This window comes from Cibotium barometz, chromosome 29, assembly GCF_041138505.1.
Source record: "Cibotium barometz isolate CiBa-2024 chromosome 29, ASM4113850v1, whole genome shotgun sequence".
Classification (NCBI taxonomy): domain Eukaryota; kingdom Viridiplantae; phylum Streptophyta; class Polypodiopsida; order Cyatheales; family Cibotiaceae; genus Cibotium; species Cibotium barometz.
In genome coordinates, this window is record NC_141074.1 from 32,385,925 (window position 1) to 32,407,748 (window position 21,824).

General features: G+C 49.8%; 1 protein-coding gene and 1 pseudogene across 2 annotated transcripts in view; both read right to left on the minus strand.

The window, feature by feature from the left end:
• LOC147622063 (beta-carotene isomerase D27) overlaps positions 1-21,824 on the minus strand; it is a 66,102-nt gene that overhangs the window by 36,449 nt on the left and 7,829 nt on the right. For both annotated transcript variants that reach the window (XM_086823138.1, XM_086823137.1), the window contains exon 2: positions 21,017-21,156. In XM_086823138.1, coding sequence (XP_086679264.1) covers positions 21,017-21,156 — 140 coding nt within the window. The remainder of the gene's footprint in view (positions 1-21,016; positions 21,157-21,824) is intronic.
• On the minus strand, positions 5,293-5,970 carry LOC147622064 (uncharacterized; annotated as a pseudogene).

Consider the following 21,824-nt stretch of genomic DNA (forward strand, 5'->3'; position numbering starts at 1 on the left):
GGGAAGAAGGCACATTATAGGGATGGTCACATCTACATTGATGGGAAGAGGGTCGAATAGCGCCATCTGGCCTATGAGACACAGAGGAAACAACATGAAGACAAAGAGATACACATAGCAGTCTAGAACTCTAAGGGAGTTCTATGGACACATCCAGGGAGACTTGAGGAGGTGATGGAGGGCCGGGATATCATCTTGATGTGATAGAGACACATGAGAGCCCGGAGAGGGGCTTACCACGGGTTGAGGGTTATCAGTGGGAGTCAGCTCACCGACAGGGGATGCGACAGGCCACCTCCCGAGGTTCAGGAGATATTGCAGTGCTTTTCAGACATGGGTTACATGAGCATGTTCGAGTCGTAGCACGAGACTCGGAGGCGAGATACATGTGGATTAGCTTACGCCTCTCGGAGACCAGATGGATTTATATCGCCCTTTGCTACTTTCCTCCGAAGGGGTCGCGGTTTGCCACCACCAAGGAGCCGGGTGGAGGAGAGGCTAGTGAGTCTCCATACTCTGTCTTATCTGAGGAGATCTTACACTATTCGACACGGGGAGAAGTCTTCTTGATGGGGGACTTCAATGCACGGACTCATAGCAGACAGTGCGAGATCTATGACTTTGAGGATCCCTTGAGACTAGAGCCGCTAGCTACAGAGGATACAGGGACCACTCGGATCTCCGTTGACGGAGGAGCTGACACCACTGGATATGGGCAACATTTGCTGAAGCTTGGGGCCCGACACCATCTCGTTATTTATAACGGGATGACTCAGTGGCCAGATTCAGGTGGGTTGACTTGCTTTCCAGTGGGGGGTGGCAGCAGTACAGTGGACTATGTGATGGGATCCCGGGAGGGAGCAGATATGGTGTCTCACTTTACCGTACCACCATGCCCCATTGGGGCGGATCATACATATCTATCCCTCACTTTCAGGAGCTTACTGGAGACCCACCCACCCATCATACAGCCACCACGCACTATTTTCCACTTCACTCAGGACCTAGCCGATGTGTATGACTATCATGTTCATGATCAGCTATTTGCCTTAGACCCATCGGCACCCATGGCTATGCTCACCTCCTAGCTCTCACATGTACTGCACTCCGCAGCCGCGAGGGGTTTCCCATACCACATACAGACAGGACAGCCACCTACATCTGGGAGCATGCCCCAGAACCGATGGTATGATGATGAGTGCGAAAACCTTTACCGCAGTCTCCGAGTGCAGAGGGCTCACGGGGAGATCACCCAAAGACAGGCAAGCAGGAGGATGCATACTCTCACCCGCCGTAAGCGGCGAGCTTATGAGGAGGCTACATGCTCATGAGCAGAGATGCTGCTGCTGGTTGGAGGAGACTCAGAGAGCCCCGTCCTCCCACACCTATTACCGATCCTCAGACCTGGCAGACATATGCAGAGAGACTCTATGATGTGCCTGCACAGCCCCCTATACCACAGCCCACAGAGCCATGCTCCACAGTCTCCACCTTCTTCACCCCACCTATGGTTAGGAGGGCCATATGCCGACTCCAACATGGACGGGCGACAGATCATACAGGATTACAGGGAGAGCATCTCATCTATGCTATTGATACATTGGCACCATTTCTTGCTCATCTCTTCAAGAGAGCTCTGTCAGAGGGGTTTTCGGCTGAGTGGACGATGCACACTATTGCGCCGATCCATAAAGCGGGAGATGTACTAGATCCCCGGAACTACAGGACCATCATGATTGGCCATATATTGGCCAAACTATACGAGGCAGTTTTGGAGGCAAAGCTGAGCACTCGTGCAGAGGATGGGGGATTGAGAGTAGCAGGCCAGGCACGCTTCCGACGAGCCTTCTCGACCATCGACCACATTTTTACATTGAGGTGCCTGATTGATCAGGCCAAGGCACAGAGGCAACGGCTCTATTGTTGCTTTGTGGATTTCCGCAAGGCATTTGATACTGTGCCCAGAGAGCGCCTCTTTCGGTGACTACAGACACTAGGCATACCCTCAGACATGATGTGGGGCATATACAGGCTATATGAGCAGGTCTTTGGGAGCGTCCGATGCCCAGGAGGCTTGTCCGACACAGTTGCTAGCACCATTGGTGTGAAGCAGGGGTGCCCGCTCTCCCCCACGCTCTTTGGGCTCTATATTGATGAGGTGGTCGATTACATGACATAGGGAGGAGGCTCTGGGGTTGAGCTATCAGGTATTACTGTCCATGTTATGCTTTATGCTGATGACATCGTCTTGGTATCTGACACGCAGGTTGGGCTTCAAAGACACCTTGTGGCTTCAAAGACACCTTGTGGCTCTTGATGACTTCTGCGCACAGCAGGGTCTCATAGTGAACCTTGGGAAAACCAAGGTTATGATCTCGCAGTCAGGAGCCACACTACTCTCACATTAGCACAAGGGCGGGTGGAGGTGGTGAGCTCTTATGTTTACCTTGGCATCACATTTACTAGCTCAGCTGGACGCTTCTCCATGGCTCAAGCACTCCGAGACAAAGTGACCCGGGGGTATGCAGCTCTTGCTGGCCTTGAGCATCAGTGTCATCAGGCACATTTTCAGGAACCCCGCACGAAGGGGTGGCTCTTTGATACATTGGTGACACCAGCCTTGCTGTATGCAGCAGCGGTTTTTGGGCACTACGGCTTGCAGCCTCCACATGGGTACAGCTGGAGAGACCACAGATCTTGATGCTCTCGAGGATGATACGCAGCAAACCATCCGTCCCGCACGACATTGTTCGAGCTGAGTTTGCTGCACCACCTATGGCAGTGGAGGTATTGTTCCAGACGATCTCCTTTATATACAGAATGAGGGAGATGCCCACGGAGAGATTATCCCGCCGAGCTTTTGAGGCATCCAGACAGCTGGCCGAGGCTGGACACCCTGGATCTTGGTATGCACAGGTGCTATAGTGGTTCTCACATCATGGGATAGACATTAAGCGGTTGCCACCTTTTCAGTATGATCAATCTGCTCCACGGGGTTACCTCTCTCTCAATGAGAGGAACAAAGTGATGAGACAGGACATATGGCAGCGCGACATAATGCTCTATCCGAAGCATCTGTCATGACGTCAAACGGCTGAGTTGGATCCACAATAGCCAAAACAGGAGTAGTTGTCAACGCATGCTTAAGATCATTAAAGGACTTTTCAGCTTCAAGTGACCAGTGCAATTTATCTAACTTTGTAAGGGCCGTCAAAGGAGCAGCAATATCTGAGAACTTGTGAACCTTGGTGTGGTAAAAATTTGCTAATCCCAAGAAAGATCGCACATCTGAAATTGTAAGTGGCAAAGGCCAATCAACAATGACCTTTATCTTCTTAGGATCAACTGCAATACCATGTCCAGAGATGATGTGTCCAAGATATTCCACATGATCTTTGAAAAACTGACTCTTCTTCTTGTTGATGTACAAGACATTCGTACGGAGTACTTCGAAGACAATCTGCAAATGCTGCTTGTGATCTGCTAAAGTCTTACTGAAGACCAAAATGTCATCCAGATAAACGATGACAAACTTATCCAAGTAAGGACCAAAGATGTCATTCATCAAAGTCATGAAAGTAGCTGGGGCATTGGTTAACCCAAAAGAAATGACCAAAAATTCATAATGTCCATACTTTGTTCTGAAAGCTGTCTTATACTCATCTCCAATTCGAATCCTGATTTGATGATAGCCTGACTTCAGATCAATCTTCGAAAATACCTTCGCACCAAGCAACTGATCAAAGAGCTCATCGATGCGAGACAAGGGAAACTTATTCTTGATTGTCTGCTTATTAAGGGCACGATAATCAATGCAAAGTCGCATAGATCCATCCTTCTTCTTGACCAATAAAACTGGAGCACCAAAAGGACTTTTGCTTGGACGTATATGACCTTTATCCAACAACTCTACCAATTGTCTCTGAATTTCTTGAGACTCTGAATAAGAAACTCGATAAGGAGCTCGAACTGGCGGTGGTTGTCCAGGGATTAGATCAATCGTATGATCTACAGAACGTCTAGGAGGCAATGTCGTTGGCAGCTCGTCAGGAAATAAATCCATATAAGGTTGAAAGAAAGACTGCTGTAAATAAGAAATATCTGATGGCGAGGATTCCGATTGGTCAACTGTATTGTCTTCTGCTTCTCGCAACATAATTAAGGCAGAAGTGCTGTCGCGTTTTCGCACTAAGCGTTTGACTTGCATAGCAGAAACCACAGTAATCGGCTTAGAATTAAACAGACCTCGTAATTCCATTTCGTGATGATTATGATAAAGTCGAATGGAATGATCTCGAAAGTTGATCAAAGGATCATACTCATATAACCAAGACTGTCCAGGATCATGTCATAGTGTGACAAAGGCATAATAGAGAAATTCAGCTGATCCTGATAGTCCTGAATCTGAAAATGCAACTGCTGAATCCGTTTACTGCAATGCAAGAAAGAACGATCTGCAAGTTCCACTTGGAAAACTTCCGCACTCTGCTGAGTAGGTAATCGCAACTTGCTGACGAGAGCAATTCCCACAAAATTAGTTGAGCATCCACTATCAACAAGAACATTGATAGGATGCTGGCCAATAAATCCCAATAAGCTCAAAACTTGATTGGAAAGGTTAATAGGCACTGAAGTATGGTTGTGGGCCTTTAACATTAAAGCACTGACAACTTTAGAAACTCGCACTGCATGAACCACCTGCTTGCCTTTTTCTGGCACAGAAGGATGATGATGATGTCCATGTTCACCTTCTGGACAACATTCCATGTTGGAATTCAGGCGAGAATTACGCTTTGGGCACACATACCACCTGTGTGGTCCATTGCAAATTGTGCAAAGACCTGGAGGGTTGTCTTGAGAGGTTGAAGGTGCCGATGTAGAGGCTTGCTGACCTGCTGAGGTATCACGGCAAAAATTGCGGCGATTGTTGGGTCGGCGACCTTGCCAGTTGCGTCCTCGATTCCGATTGTTGTTGTTGGAAGAGGATCCTGTTTGTGAGGCTGCTGCCTGACCTGAAAATCTAGGCCGAAAGGGCTGTTGCCGAGTAGATTGCTGACCAGAGGATTGGGAATATTGAGCCTCAGGTTGAGATAAATTTCCTCTGCGATTGTGGCTGGTGTGCGCGCTGGATGGGGCCGCTGCAACTTGTCGAGTCATCTGCTGATGGTAGAGAGACTTGTCGAAAAAGTCTGCTGAAGTGTCTCCATCTGCTCGCGAAATGATGTAATGGCCTGCATTTGCTCATCGTGTTGCTGGCCCTCCTCCTCTGAGATAGATGGCATGTTGGATCTGCTAGAGTGAGTAGCGCGGAGAAGCTGGTGAAATATGTGGTACTGCTGGAGGAGAGAGTGACAGTGAATCGTCTCCCAATTCTTCTAAGAAATTGGAGCCTAACTCCGAGGGCTCGTAGTCTTCCACCTCGTCGACAGGAGGTGTCTCTGCAGAGGTTAATGGAGTGTAATCTGGCACAATGAGCTCGCTGTGTACTCGAACCAAGGGCTGAAGCGAGATGATCCGGTTTACTGCATCCACACGGCACTCGTCCAGGGAATATGCAAGATGTGGGTACCGTCCCAAAATAAACTCGTAATGAGCAAGATGGTGTGCTGGACATGTCAAGTAAATATGCCAGATCACCCACGCCTGTAACTGAGTGGCGTGGCGGTAACTGACATATAATAAATATTCCAGGGGACCTGGTACATGAACTGGAGCCGGGATTGGTGCTGGAGCCGGAACAGGTTCGGGAGCCGGAACGGGTGCGGGTTCGGGTGCCGGAACAGGCTCTGCAAAACAGGTTCGGGTAATGGGGCGGGCTCCGGTGTGGGTGTATCGGGTATAATAATTATTTCCGGGGCTGGGCAAGGATTTTCGGGCAATATGGCTTCCGGGACCTCGTCTATGTACGAGATGTAGAGCTCTGGCTGATTGCTATTGGGTTCCATTGGACGCCTGGTTGAGAAGGTGAATATGTGCCAGAGTGGAGAGAATTACCTGGCGCGACAGAACCTTCCCTGGAACAGCGTGAGAGAGGAGCGAATGTGCTGGCCGGCTGATTATTACGTTGCGCTGGCCCCATGTTCTCCTTTTTTTTTTTTTTTAAACTTATCGAAAGGGCACGCAATTTAATAAAAGGACCGGCTGAGGTGTGAAAACGCCCAAGTTAATTAATGGGCTGGCTGGGTAGGCTGCCGTTTATTAAACCCATGAAGGGCTGCGCGTAAAAAAGGACCTGCGCTGGCTGAATTGCATAACGAGCGCTTATTGCACAAGTGGCCAAGAGGTGCGCAGCCATGGGGCATCGCGAAGAGGTGCCATCTCTTGGGAAGAGGTGCGATGGGTGCAGTGAAGAGGCACCATGCGATGAAGAGGCACCAGCGCTGATGGAAGGAGTACGCATGAAAGGGCACGACCCGATGAAAAGGCACACAAAGGGTTACCGGCAAGTCACCTCCGCACACATACCGGGTACGCCACACACACACACATCTGTGTATCTGTCTTATGTATGTGTAATTAGTAAAGAAGTTTTAGGGTTACCTCATACTTGTAAGTGTAGGTTCCATCTTTCTTCCGCTTCCATACAACGCCGGGTAGGGGAGTAGATCGGAGAGGGTGAGAGGCTCACAACCGTAGGCATGGGAAAAAATTTTGCTCTGATACCACTGTGAGGATTACTGTTATTACTTAGTATTTCATCCTAATTATCTGTGTATTTAAGACTGAAACTGAAAGTAGACTCGAGAGACTTGAGCACAAATGTTTGATTGATTGATTGAATGAAATCGTGATACAACATGCTCCTTATATAGGAGTCCAAGAGACACGAATGAAAAGACACATCCCATGACCAATAGTCATGACTCTAGGCGAAGAGACACATCCTTTGGACGAATAGCTGCAACCATTGGGTGAAGAGTTGCAACCATAGAGCGAAGGGGTGTGACCAATCGTCGAAGGAGTGTGGCTCTTGATGAAGAGGCATGTCTCTAGAGCGAAGAGTCGTGACCATCCGAGTGCAGGGGTCCTCTGTAATCATGTCACTTTAGTATCTGCAACCATGAGGAGACTGTGTATAATGAACTAAGTCACAATCATGACAGGTTCCCAGAGCCGAGCGGATATGCAGATTGTGCCGTGAGAAGGTGGAGACTGAGGATCACTTTGTATGTAGATGTAGAGCCCACCAGGGGGTCAGAGATAGTTATGCAGGATTGTTTGAGGAGCACTCTTCACTACAACAGTTGATGGAGGCCTCGGACCAGCGACAGCTTGGCAGACTACTACTAGAGCTTCATAGTTCTCGAGAGAGACTCCTCTAGACACCCGCTCCCACTAGGGGTGGGAGACAGTCCCAGCTCACAGATTTCTTCCAGAGAGCTATGCCAGTGCCAGCTGATGTACCATGTGGGGTGACCGCACAGAGAGCAGAGGAATTGAGAGCCAGGAGGAGACCTAGACAGACTGGACACAGAGCACCCCGACTCTGTCACCGAGAGATAGCAGCTATCCGGATGAGACACCAGATGGAGACACAGGAGAGGCTAGCTCGCTTTCATTCAGACTCAGAGTACATGTTCACGCCACTCTCAGCCTCAGCATCGGCGATGTATGATATCTTATATCCCTCTTATGGCACTGGATGGAGTTAGACATAGATCTGCATGGCATGCTCGTACTACCCCTTCAGCATATAGAGATGCATCTTGCCTTAGCACTCCATCCACATCCCCACCCCCCTTTATATTGTTTGTATATGGGCTCCACCGATCCATGATGATTCACAGTTGTATCCAAACACATGCACACTTTTTCTTTTCTTTCTTTTCCTTTTCTTCCGATAACCGGAAGAACACAGTTGTATTATTTTTTGTCTCACAGGCCAACTTTGGCCTCTCGTAGACGTTATCTCTCTCTCTCTCTCTCTCTCTCTCTCTCTCTCTCTCTCTAGTCTTTCACCTAATTGGGACTGCTCAAACCTATAAATAGAGCCCCTCCATTCCTTGTGAAGGGAGGATTACACACATTGTACACCACTCCCAACTCTAGTGTGTAAGGAGATAGTGAACTTGTGAGCTCTCTCTATACATCAAAACCTTTGATTGCATAGAGAAGCTTGAAGCTAGTTATGTCATTGTGAGGGCTTGAGCGATACCATACTCCCTATCATAATTGTATCTTACCCTTGTTGCATAAATAAGATTACTAGTTTGGGTGCAATTGTGTACAAAGTCTTGGACTCCTACATCTCCAAAGTTGATTTAGCAAAGCGGTCCAATGTTTGATTTAAGGTAAATTCGATCCTTGTATTTTGTGGTGTGATCTTATGCTTGGCGGCTTGAGGGCCTGTTTTTGATTTGTTGCCTTTCAATCCATGGTAAGAGGGTCGTATGGTAAGAGGGCTCTCGTAACCTTAAGACCATGTGTATACCGACAACAAAATCAAGCTTATATTGTCTCTCTAAGTTCTTCTCCAAGTTAGGTGTGCACCTATTTGTGTTATGCTAGTCTCCTACACACACAATATCATATGTTATGAGTGTTTGTTGCGGGTGTGTGTGCCTTTTGATTGATGTATATGGTTAGCTTGTGTTGATTGGCTACAAGAAAAGATCTTTGGTGTCCTAGTTCACACACACAACTAGGTGGTGCCCCTTTTCTTGTTGAGTGTGTGGTTTTGGGGTTCTTATGTTTGTGTTGCGTTGTGCCCAAAGCCCATTGAGCAACACGGGAGCCTTGAGCAGTGCTTAGAGGCCGCTCTTCTTGTTGTCCGCCCCGAATTGCCTCAATATGTATATATATATGTATATATATACATATATATGTATATATATACGTATATATATACATATACGTATGTATATATATATATATATATATATATATATATATATATATATATATATATATATATATATATATATATATGTATGTATGTATGTATGTATGTATGTATGTATGTATGTATGTATGAAACAGACGTCTTTAACGTCTCTCAAAAATACGAGTCTTTCGAGACGTGTACCATACCCGCCTCGTACCAAACGCCTTGACGCCTCTAACAACCATGTTATGTATGTCCCATCCCTTTTCTGCACAAGCAAAAGTAGAGAACAATAAGGCGAAGAACTTGGCCTTATCAACCCCTTCTCAAGCAGCAGATCATTCACTTGAGTCATGATTTCCTCCTGTTGGGCAACACTCACCCTGTAAGGAGCTCAGTTAGGAGGAGAGCTATCAAGGATTATGTCAATACAATGATCCTCGGGCCTCTCTGGGGGTAGCTGTCCGGGTAGGGAGTTAGCAAAACAATCAACATAATCACTTAAGAAATCAATCTTATCTTGGTCTACCGGATTTACAGCATCATGCTTAACATTATCACGTAGCTGATTTCTTTATTACCGTGGAAATAGAAATGTGGCTTACAATGGGTATGGTACTCCCAGTAGTACCTGCATCAATACAAACTTCCCTACTCCTATGAGTAAACATTACTTTCTTCTCTTTGTGCAAAATCTTGGGAACCAAGCGATAATGCCACAGCATCCCAAGTATCATGTCACATCCCGTAAATGGTGCTACAAGAAAGTCTTCATAATCCAAATATCCCTAAATCTGTATGCGAAGCTTCCCAATGATGGGAGTGACCTTGACTTCCTTGCCCTCAAAGGCAACATCTGCATGAATAGTCCATGCCCAATTCCTCGGGTTTTAGCCCAAGAGCAATGGCCATTTGAATGGATATGAAGTTATTTGTAGAGGCATTATCAAAAAGAAATAAAGTTGTTTAATCCTTTAACTTGCCTCAAGCTTTGCATTAAATTCTGCTCTTTGGCTCATGTGCAGTATTACCCTAAACATCAAGTATAACATACACACTCGGCTTTGCATGCTGCACATTATTCCTTTTGGTATTCTGGGGACATTGGGATTTCATGTGATCCTTCCTTCCACATAAGAAGCACTTCCCCTCTCTCATGCAATCAAAAATGTGCTATTTGGACAGCTTAGGATCATCCTTTTAACCCCTTGGCTTCTTTTCCGAGCCCACTTTTGCATCCTTGCACTCATTGGGCATAAACTTAGGTGGCTGTCCACCCTTTTTCTGCTCATTTCCAGCTTTGAATTTTCCCTTGCATGAGCTGAATTCTTGTCTTTTTGAGGCAGTCCGGGGCGGGCAACAAGAAGAGCGGCCTCTAAGCACTCCTCAAGGCTCCCGTGTTGCTCAATGGGCTTGGACTTTCCTTCACAACTCTCCATCTGTTTGCTTTCTTCTATCTCTGCTTTCTTCTTAGCCCCTTCCCAATTGCTTTCCTTAACTTATTTTTTTGCTTTCTTCGACATTTTTCATGAGGTTTTTTTATTCATATCCCTCTTCATTTGGCAAGTGTGAGGTACATGTTTTGGCCAACACAACACAAACATAAGAATCCCAAAAACCATACACTCAACAAGAAAAGGGGTACCACCTAGTTATGTGTGTGAACTAGAACACCTAAGATCTTTCCTTGTAGCCAATCAACACAAGCTAACCATATACATCAATTAAAAGACACACACACACTCAACAAACACTCATAACATATGATATTGTGTGTGGAGGAGACTAGCATAACACAAATAGATGCACACCAAACTTGGAGAAGAACTTAGAGAGACAATATAAGCTTGATTTTGTTGTCGGTATACACATGGTCTTAAGGTTACGGGAGCCCTCTCACCATACAGCCCTCTTACCATGGATTGAAAGGCAACAAATCAAAAACAGACCCTCAAGCCGCCAAGCATAAGATCACACCACAAAATACAAGGATCGAATTTACCTTAAATCAAACATCGGACCGCTCTGCTAAATCAACTTTGGAGATGTAGGAGTCCAAGATTTTGTACACAATTGCACCCAAACTACTAATCTTATTTATGCAACAAAGGCAAGATAGCCTCTCAATCCTGGTCTATTGCTGGGCACCTGAACCCAAAGAGCGACGAGCATATGTATGTAAGGGCCCCTGATGAGTACGCAAAGGCCCCCGCCAAACAGCATCTGAGAAATCCCCCCGCGGGACAACAAATCGTGTCTTTTTACCACGTACTTCCACCCATGGCTGCTCAACCTCATTCTGAACATCCACATGTACATCCATGTGCTGGGCATCATGTAAAGGAGCATCATGCTCATCTTCCACGGGCAACTGCCCATCAACGATATCCTTGGTAGCAACAACTTGTTCTTTCTTAGGACATTCGAAGACAAAGTGGCCCATCTCACCACATTTGAAACAGTGGCCAGCAAATGTATCCCACCTCAATTCATACATTAAAGGTTACAGCCCAGCCATATTGACACGCAAATGTGTCGGCCTAGGTCTCCCAGTATCCCACAACATGCATAGACGATTTCGGTTTCTAGATGTCATTCGAGGCACCACCAAGACATCACCGCCGATACCTCGCATGAGACCTGGTAAAACACGCCAAAACATTGGTGGGAATTGTTTCACTTCAACCCAAACTGTGCAAGCCTGGCGCAACATATCTTGGTACTCTGCCATAGGCTTCCACGGAACCACATGAACCAACTGCCCATCCAAAAAGAGTGGCACCTGCTCCAAGACTGCCCTACGGGCTTCCGAAGTGCGAAAAAGTATTTCATAAAAGCCTCTCGGACTATCATAAATCTCCTCAAGTGCCTCAGGCGACACCAAGCGGCCCAACCATGCTCTAAGACGAGGCAACAACGGAATACGCCCAGTAAAGAAGAAGATAGCAGCACGATCATGAAAATCTGCTAGCTGTTGTAGCAACAAAGGAGTCTCCATGCATACATCAGCCACACCACCATTATCTACTGCAGCCATTTGCACGCTATTTGCCTTCACATATTCTTGCAGAAGCTCACCAGTGATCTGCAGCAGACGTGCAAACTCCGGAGAAGGTACCTGAGAACTTTCCTCTGCATTCTCTCCAACATTCACCGGAGTGTAGCTTGCATCAACATCAAGCCTTTGACGTTTTTGTTGCTCCGAGGCGAGGCATCTGAAGCATAACCCACATCCTTTTTTTTCCGAGAAAAGATCCTTTCATTAGTTATATAAAAACGCCCGTAGGGCTACAAAAGATCTCTCCTGCTCATAAGAGAAGCAGAGCAGTGAATACAGCAAGGCAGCCCGGGAGACTCTCCCTGGGTGCTGCAAAATACAAGCATCAGTACAACGGACTGAGAGGCTAAATCATACAATAGGAGGGGGGAATAGCCAAACAGGTGGCCTGTAATGCCAACGGGGGGATCCCCTGTGTAAGGTGTAGAAGGGGCCGCTGCGCCAAGTGGTGTGAAAGGCCTGGCGCCGCAAGATCGCCTCGTCCGAGTCGCCCCGGATGCGGTCATACTGTCCTCGCAGGGTGTGGATCAACTCCTGCCAAATCCCCCGTACAGTCTCTGCTGGTGGCTCCAGTCTCCCCTCAAAGGCCGTGAAACACCGGGCCCTCCAGGTGAACCAGATGGTGAGGCTGCTGAGGAGCTCCCATCGTAAATCCCTCTCCTGTGTCCAGCTGGCGGACGAGAAATCCGGTGCCGGGACCAGGCGAGGCTGGCCCCTACTGAATCTGATGGCCTGACTGTCCTGCTCCATCTCATAGCCCATAGCAAGCCCTGACGAAGTCGACCAAGCAGCGGCACCCCACGTAAACATACCCTCTGGAGAGAGGGGGGCCAGAATACGCAGCATCCGCAGCCAAATCTGCTGCGCCTGAGGGCAATCCCAAAGGCAATGTCTATGTGTCTCCATAGGGTGGCCGCATCGGACGCAGGCCGCCGGAAGACCGCTGTAAACAAGCCAGGTGCCAACTGCTGAGCCCCTGTGGGGGCGACCAGCCCCCACTGGAAAGTCGAGATCCTGTGGGCCTATCGACTAGCCCAGAGCCGAGCCCAAAAATCCTCCAGGAACTCCTGTGAGAGTCCCTGTAGCCGCCAATGCCCCGCTGCAGCTGGAGAGACCATCCTCCTCGCCGTCAAAATATGCCGCCCCAGCCGAACTGTATACTGGAAAAAGGTGATCTCTGTGGCCTCAAGGGATGCATAAGAATCATGCCACTCGTACTCCCCCGGGTCCCACTGTAGCCGGGCCAAGGGACGCGCTGCATATGCCCATATGCGCCAATCCGGGAGCACATCTGCAGGGTCGGGGAAAATGAGGTGCCAGCAAGAATGCCGACGGAGCCCCCTCGCTCCCCTAACCAGTCGCCCACATAAAAGCGATCAATCCGTGATAGATTAGTCCCTCCCTGTCGGGCGATCTGACCGAGAGAAACTAAGACTGTCCTGAGAGTGGGAGAAGGCCCCATGCTACCATGCATCAGTGATCCTCAGTGACATACAAAACCGGTCCCAAGCTGCAAGCTCCGTGCCGTGCACTGTAACATGACTGCCTCCCACCCTATCGGCCGGGTCCTCAAGCATGTTGAAGTCTCCCCCGACACACCAATGTGCGGCCTCTGGCAATGCATCCGTAACCTGGGTCCAGAACTCTGCTCTGGCACTAGCATGATTAGGCGCATAGACGTTGAGCACGCCCAATAGCTCATCATGCATCCTCAGAATGACATACTGTGCTCTACCAGGCACAATGATCCCTCGATCCACAATGGCCTGCCGCCATACATCTGCAATGACCATGCATACTCCTCCCTGTCCACCCAAAGGACCAAACCCTGCAGACCAAAAGGTGTCCCATCTACCAGGCATCACCGAACCATATCTCCGGATCCTGCTCTCACACAAGTGGTGCTCCTGCATCATCAAAATATCAATGCTGCCACCAACCAGGCATCTCTGAAGCTCCTGCCTCAAGCAACCACGATAGCGTATAAAATGTGCTCCGCCCAGGCCCTATACATTCCATGAGATGATCCTCATGGATGACCTGCTGAGGTGGATGCTGTCTCAGCCGTACGGCGGGCCTTCGCAAGCGGCTTGGATGGAGAGTAGTCCCCATCCGAGCGGCTGCGAATCTGCCCACCCGGTGTACTGCAAGAATCACGGATCAGGCGCCAGTGGCTGTGGCCCATGGCGACTGCCTCCCACTCTGACAGAGCAACCTCGTGTATACATACATATCCAGGGTCGCGTGCTAAGTCTGCCACTATACGCACGACCAAATGACGAATCCCTGAGGCATCCACACTCCCGGGATCCAAGAAAAAATGAGCCAACTCCCATAGCCGGCCTATCACATCTGTCACCTCCAAATCGCTCACATGATGAGAAAACTCAACTGCCTGAGTCTTCAAAGTGCTAAGAGCGAGCTCTAGAGTCCACTCCCGGTCGCAAGGGCCACATAGAGGGAACGAGAAGGCCACCGCTGAATCAAGTGCCTCCTCCCCGCAGGCCGGAGGTATCACTACACGAACTCGGATGGGTGCTGGCTCATGGGGGCCCTCTGCTCCAAAAAGCCGAGTGAAGGCGTAATCAAAAGCCTCCGATCGCTGTCTAACACCGAGGCGACTCAGCCGATTGCGGATAGATGATATCCGTGAAGCCCGAATCGGCATGGTAGGTCTCCTCTGTGGTGCTCGAGCGAGGTCGGTGCTCAGCGCCCTCCGGACTGCGGGCGAACGCCAGGGGACTGCCAGGGCCTCCCGGGAAGGTGAGGCGGGTGGGGGGGGAGGAGGGGGGGCCGAGGGGGGTGGAGAGGGAGCCGCTGCCGAAACTGGAGCGGGGACGGGAGGAGGCGAAGGTGGAAGCGAGGCGGTGGGAGGGGACGGGGATGGGGATGGGGGGGTGAAGGAGGGGGTGCTGGCATCTCCTGGTCCTCAGTCGTCGCCGCAGGGGTCTCCTCCTGGAGGGGAGCAAAGCTGTTCCTCACGGGAACCAGTGAGGCAGAGACTGTGGCTGCTGCTGCAGCGGTCTCTGGGCGTGCTGCTGTGGCTGTCTCCCTCGGCGGCGCCCCTGTCCAGGCTGCCACTCCGAGGTCTCTGTGGCCTGAGCAGGTGTCCCGGAGGCAGCCTGTCGTGCCGTATCTGTGGGCGGGCCATCAGGGGCCTGCTGCTGTGGTGAGGGTCGAGGTCTCCTGTGAGGACAGGCCTTGGCCAGATGACCGACCTGCCTGCAAACAAATGAAGCACTGGTTCGGGAGCCCCGAGAACTTCACTCTCTGATCAATCCATCCCCCTCCCTATCCTAGGTAGTTGAATGACCTTAGGAAGGGAGGAGATGTCAGACACCAAAACTCTGACCGAAGGTAGCCCAGCTGCTCTGGCCACCACTGAAGCTGCTGTGGGGCCAGTCTCTAGTACCGAGCCCACCAATGCTCCTAGCCTAGAGAGGAGCGGAAGATACTCCCGGCGGAGTCCAGGGAAGCAAACTGTAACATGAAAAAGGCACTCTCCCTGCTCAGCCGCTGCTGGGTCAAAGCCATGCTGCCAAGGTCTGAAGAAAGCCCGAGCACCCCTGATGTCAAGGGGACTCATGGCAACGACCTTGGCCACGCTCTGGGCGGTCTCGAACTCGATCTGATAATGTCCACGGCCCAGTAGTAGCTGTACATCCAGGATCTTGCCCACATCTGCAAGAAGGCGGGCCTGGAGAAGATCCCGGATCTCCCCTCTGCTGGGGCAAGTGCCGACTATACGGCAGATGGTGGAATGAGCCTGGAGGCGTTCCACCTCTGCGGTGAGGCTCGCTTCCTCTTCCGGTGAAAGAGAAAGCCTGATGGGGGTGTCCTCAGGGGCGGGCGAGGGGGCTGCGGATGAGTCCCTCTGAGGCGGGGCGGGAGGAGCCTCCATCAGAGTCTGAAACTAAGGCGAAGGTGAGGCGAAAGCGGAGATCCTGCAAGAAACGAGCTGCACACAGAGAGGCGGAAGACGAAGGCCGGAGAAAAAGGAAAAAAAACCCCCTGGGGGCGGAAGTCAGCAAGAAAAGGAAGGGGGGGGTGAAGTGGCGAAGGAGAAGCCCTGGGGGGGGGGGGGGAACTGCGCGCAAGAGGGGCGGGGAGGAGAAATGCTGGCGGAGGGGGGGGTCGGGGCGCTGCAGAGGGGAGGTGGGCGCGAAGAAGGGGGGGGGGCGCGAAGGCGAGGAGGGGCGGCAGGCAGTGCAGTGAGGGAGGGGGACGCAGCAACGAAAGCAGGCGGAGGGGGCAATAGGAGGGGCAGCGGGCAGAGCAGCGTGGGAGGGGGGCGCAGAAGCTAAAGCAGGCGGGGGGGCAAGAGAAGGCACGAGGAACGAGGGGGGCGCGAGGGGACAAGCAGGCAGGTAGGCGGGGGGCGCAGGAGTGCAGGAAGCGCAAGCAGGGATGGGCGGGAGCTTCAGCGAGCAGAACGCATAGATGTTGCAAAATTCAAGGGATATAACCCACATCCTTCTCGATCATCTCCTCAATAAGATCCATGTTAAGGCTATTGGCAGCCATGCCACCAACAGCACAGCAGCCGGGTCATCCAAATCCATGTACAAAAGCAAAGAAAACCCGTTCTCTCAAACCCTAATTCAGCACCTGAAAACCCTAATTCAGCAGCTGCAAACCCTAAATCAATAGCTTTGAAAACCCGAAAGTGCTACAAACCCTTTCTCTCTCTCTCTCCCTCACAAACACACACACTCAGACAGGGCTGTACAGAGAAGAGGATCAAAAAAAAGCAATTGGGCGGAGGAAAAACAACACTAAAAAAGTAGAATAGCTGGAGAAGTCGACAAGCGGCAGGTTGCAAGCAAGCGGCGAGCAGCAGTAAGTGGCTAGCGCTGCAAAGGCAACGAAGGGCAACCGACAGCGTTGCTGGTGCTGCAAAAGCAGCGAAAGGGGCAGGGCAAAACAGCAGACGATTGGTGCTGCAGAGGCTAACAGACGGCGGCTGACACTGCAGAGAGAGCAGACGGCAGACGATAGACGTCAGTTGGCAGACAGCAGGCGGCGCTGTGCAAGGTCCGTCTCGTACTCTCTCTCTCTCTCTCTCTGCCAGAGATTAGAGCAGCAAGAGAAAAGGGTAAGATAGCATTTTATAGAGAAGGGAGGGTGGTCATCGTGGAGCGACGCTCTACATGACGGTGCGAGACCTATGGGACCAAATTAAAGCTGGCAGCCTGGAACTGCAATGGATCCCTCAGACTTGATGTAGGTGCCTTTGAGGACAGCTTTACAGATAGAGATATAGTCTTCTACTCGGAGACTCACCAGGCCCCTGGTCAGATGATGCCACAGGTGACAGGATACAGATGGGAGACAGCTTGCAGAGTAGGGACGAGATCGGTACACAGTAGTAGAGGATCAGGAGGGGTGGCAGTTCTTTTCAGGGAGGAGCTGCAACCGCTTATACACATAGTTCGGAGAGATGATCAGGCCAGATATATGTGGGTGAGACTGAGGGCCGACACAGGCAGATTCCTGTATATTGCCATATGCTATTTTGCTCCTAGTACATCGACATATGCAGCACCTAGAGGGCAGTCTCCTTTCTCTGTGCTAGATGATGACATATGGGAGTTCTCTAGGGATGGAGACATCATCCTGCTAGGGGACTTTAATGCCCGGACGGGCAACCGCCAGACAGCCTTTTATGATACCTCGGAGGAGATGCTGAGAGAGTTGGACACTCTGGATATGGGATTAGACAGAAGCTCACAGGATGTGGAGTGCACAGAGTATGGGAGATATTTGGTAGATATGGGGACTGCGCATGGGTTGGCCATACTTAATGGCTTGCAGAGGTTTCCGTCAGCAGCTGGATTTACTTGCTTTCCACATAGACATGGTGCTAGCACAGTGGATTATGTTATGGCTATGCCCAGCTTTGTTTCATGCATTGAGGACTTCACAGTTGGATCTCGGCCCATTGGGGTAGTAGTGGATCATGCATTGTTGACATTGACTATCTCTTTTCACTTTACCACAGCTCAAAGGACACGAGGGGCAGATCACACTCGATATACTTTTACCTCAGAGACTGATGCTGTCTACACAGATGGGATTTATAGACGTCTGTACACAGAGGAGCCAGGGAGACCTTTGGAGGAGTTGACCCATATACTGACAGAGACTTTACATGATGCAGCGAGAGAGGCATATCCACATACTCAGCCTGGACAGAGACAGCATTCTAGATGTATGCCCCAGAACAGCTGGTATGATGAGGAGTGCAGAGAGACCAGAGCCCGACTGCAGCGGGAGGTTGCTTTGGGAGTCACTACTTACCGACAGTCACGTATTGCCTTCCGACGCCTTGTGCGAAGGAAGAAGCGGGCCTTCCTTGCTCAGCTAGAGCAGGAATTATACCAGCTGTTCTTGAGCCAGGATTCGAGGGAGGCTTGGCGTCTGTTTCATGAGTCCTCCCCTGCTTTGGCCATCACTTCTACAGAGGTCTGGGGTAGTTATGCAGCATCTCTATATACAGTTCCTGGACAGACACCTTTTCCTGACCCGCCAGCACCATGCCCACAGACATGTACTTTCTTTACCGCAGAGATGGTAAGGAAGGCCATTGATAGGATGAAGACTGGGAGAGCATATGATCACGATGGATTGGTTGCTGAGCACTTTATTCATGCGAGAGACATGCTGGCAGAGCTTCTAGCAGTGATGTTCAATCGTGCTATGTGCGAAGGCTTACCCGAGACTTGGAGTAGGTCCACCATCGTGCCTATCTTCAAGTCAGGGGACCCTATGCAGCCAGGGAATTATCGCACTATTATCATTGGTCACACACTAGCACGATCGTATGCATCCATTCTTGAGCAGCAGTTGAGTAGATGGGCAGAGAGAGCTGGCATTCGAGCAGAGGGACAGGCAGGGTTCAGGAGAGGTTTCTCTACTCTTGACCACATCTTGACTCTCCGGGCCATTATTGAGGAGGGCAGGTCGCATGGGCGACGGATTTATTGTAGCTTTGTGGACTTCCGCAAAGCATTTGATACAGTGCCCAGAGCCAGATTGATGAGGCGATTACAGGAGATGGGGGTACCCACAGAGCTCATATGGGGAATTATGGCTTTATACAGATCAGTTGCAGGACAGGTACGCACCCCAGAGGGGGTCTCTACTTTGGTTCACTCCACTATAGGAGTGAAGCAAGGTTGCCCGTTATCTCCTTCACTGTTTGGTATGTATGTGGATGAGGCTTCTGACTACATTGAGAGATTGGGGGACAGAGGAGCCCAGCTAGCAGGTACATGGATCCCACTATTGTTATATGCTGATGATATTGTGTTGATCTCTGACTCTCCTGAGGGTATGCAGCGTCATCTGGATGCTTTACATGAGTTTGCACATGATAGTGGATTGTCTGTCAACCTTGGCAAAACCAAGGTTATGGTGTTTAACACCACGCCACAGTGGGTTAGGCGATCAGCTCCCACATTTACATATGGGCAGGAGATTGTGGAGTATACAGATGCATATACATATCTTGGGGTAGTATTCAGTGGGCCAGTGTTTTCGATGAGGAGAGCAGCAGAGACTAGATTGACTAGAGCACATGCAGCCCTGGGTGGTTTGGAGAGGATGTGTTCGCAGGTTCAGTTTCAGGAACCTCGAGCAAAACTCTGGCTTTTTGACACTCTAGTGACATCAGCTATGCTTTATGGAGTGCAGATATGGGGACCTTCAGTGGGCCATCACAGCGCAGGCGGGTGGAGAGGTATGGAGAGGCCTTTGGTATCTATGATTGCTAGGCTTATTAGAGCCAAGGCTGTGGTACCTCATGAGATTATTCGAGCAGAGCTGGCGGCTGCCCCTCTGGTGATTGAGGCTCTTACGAGATCAGTCTCCTACATACATGGCTTGTGGGATCTCCCCCGAGACAGATATGCACGCCTCGCCCTGGAGTCCTCCCGACAGTTAGCTTTACAGGGAGACACGGCTTGTTGGTATGGACAGATGACATCTTGGTTCCAGGCACATGGTTTTAGCATGGACAGATTGCCTCCCTTCCAGTATTCTCTGGAGGCACCCTCTCTCACTCTTACACGGACAGAGATTACCAGACTCATCCGTCAGGATTTAGTTCAGCTGGACATTAGGAGGACATGGATACAGCCGACTGAGGAGCTGGGCACGAAGATGGCTTTCTACAGAGAACATTTTCTTCAGCTCACAGCAGATGGTTTTGTGATCAGACCCAGTTACATGGATGTACACTTGTCTCATGCAGTACGATGTGCTATTGGTCAGATTCGCACATCCTCACACCAGCTTGAGATTGAGATTGGCCGATATAGAGGTATACCAGCTGAGGCCAGGATATGCCGAGTATGCCATGGGGAGCCAGAGACAGAGCTGCATTATATATGCCATTGTACTGCATACTATGAGATACGTGGTCGTTTCCACTGTTTATTCAGAGAGGGTTTTGGACCACTTTCCAGAGTCATGGGGTACCAGGACCAGAGGTGTTTGGGATTGTTCTTGCTTGAGCTGCGGAGACATAGAGATAGCCTGCTTAGGCGCACAGAGAGCCAGACTCAGAGGCACATTACAGACTTCTTTAGTCCGGCCATCACTGCGCCAGATGGACCACAGCAGCAGCAGGACATGGATACCGCCCACACCAGGGGTACACTGATTGATCGTGCGATTGAGCTTGGGTGGTCCAGACGCCCACGACCACGGAGGAGGGCATCCCAGCATAGACGGAGGTTGCAGCGGCAGATTCGGATTATTCTTGCGAGGCATGCGAGACACCCAGTCAGGGTGCTGACCACAGAGGATATTGAGGAGATCCGCCAGTGTCCGATGCGGCACATATTATGAGATGGAGGTACCTCCATAGTGTACCTTCCAGTTCCAGTTTCATTTTCTAGGTGCCAGTAGTATCATCTTTATTTTTCATTTTCTGGGTTTTTTTATCCAGACATTGTATCAGATCCACCATGATGTAACTTTTGGTCTCATAGGTCATTATGGCCTTTTGAAGACGTTAATATAACATTTCATTTCATTTCATTTCTCTCTCTCTCTCTCTCTCTCTCTCTCTCTCTCTCTCTCTCCACACCACACACACACACACAGGGCCCAAAAGGTTAGCATAGAACCGTTGCAGGAGCTCCTGGTGGTAAAATTGAAAGTAAAACTTCACGAACAGCTTCTTTTTGTTGTGAGGGACTTCGCCCTTTCATAACTTGTCTTGAAACAGCCACAAAGCTTTCATAGCCATCAATCTCTCCAGAAGTTCCTAGCAAAGCAAAGAACAAGGGATCAAAACCATAGCAAAAAAAGATTGAGAAGTGAGTCCACCAAGATACATGGCAATGTCATTAGGCGATAAAAGATCAAGCAAGAAGTAGCTAAAACTGAAATCCAAAAACAGTGTTTTGAAACATGTGGTGCCTAGTACTTTGACATAAAAAGACTTTCTTGTCCTTATGTTGTTGCAGCCTTCAAAGAACAGCCTTTCAAGACTGAAAATTTTAATGATATACGATATAAGAGCTTATAAATCAAAAGCAAAGCTGCCAATTGCTTAAGACTTTTTCCCCCCCACCTTTCCAAAGAAAAGATCATTAGTTAGTTAAAATTCAAACAGCCAAAGGCTACATGTACATGCTCAAAGCCCTCAAAAGAGGTGAAGATACTCTCCGAAGAAAAGATCCTTCATTAGTTAAAATTCAAACAGCCAAAGGCTACATGTACATGCTCAGAGCCCTCAAAAAAGGTGAAGATAAAAACTGGGGAGGGTGTTCCCTCCATGGCTGGCCTTTCTTCGATGGCAACTACCTCATGATATCAGTCCAAATGGAGCAAATGGACTCGGCAACCGGGGAGGGGGGGGATGCCCTCAATGGCCTCACTGCATCGGGCCCACCATATATGCCATGCAGCAATGCTATTGTTGATCTCCCA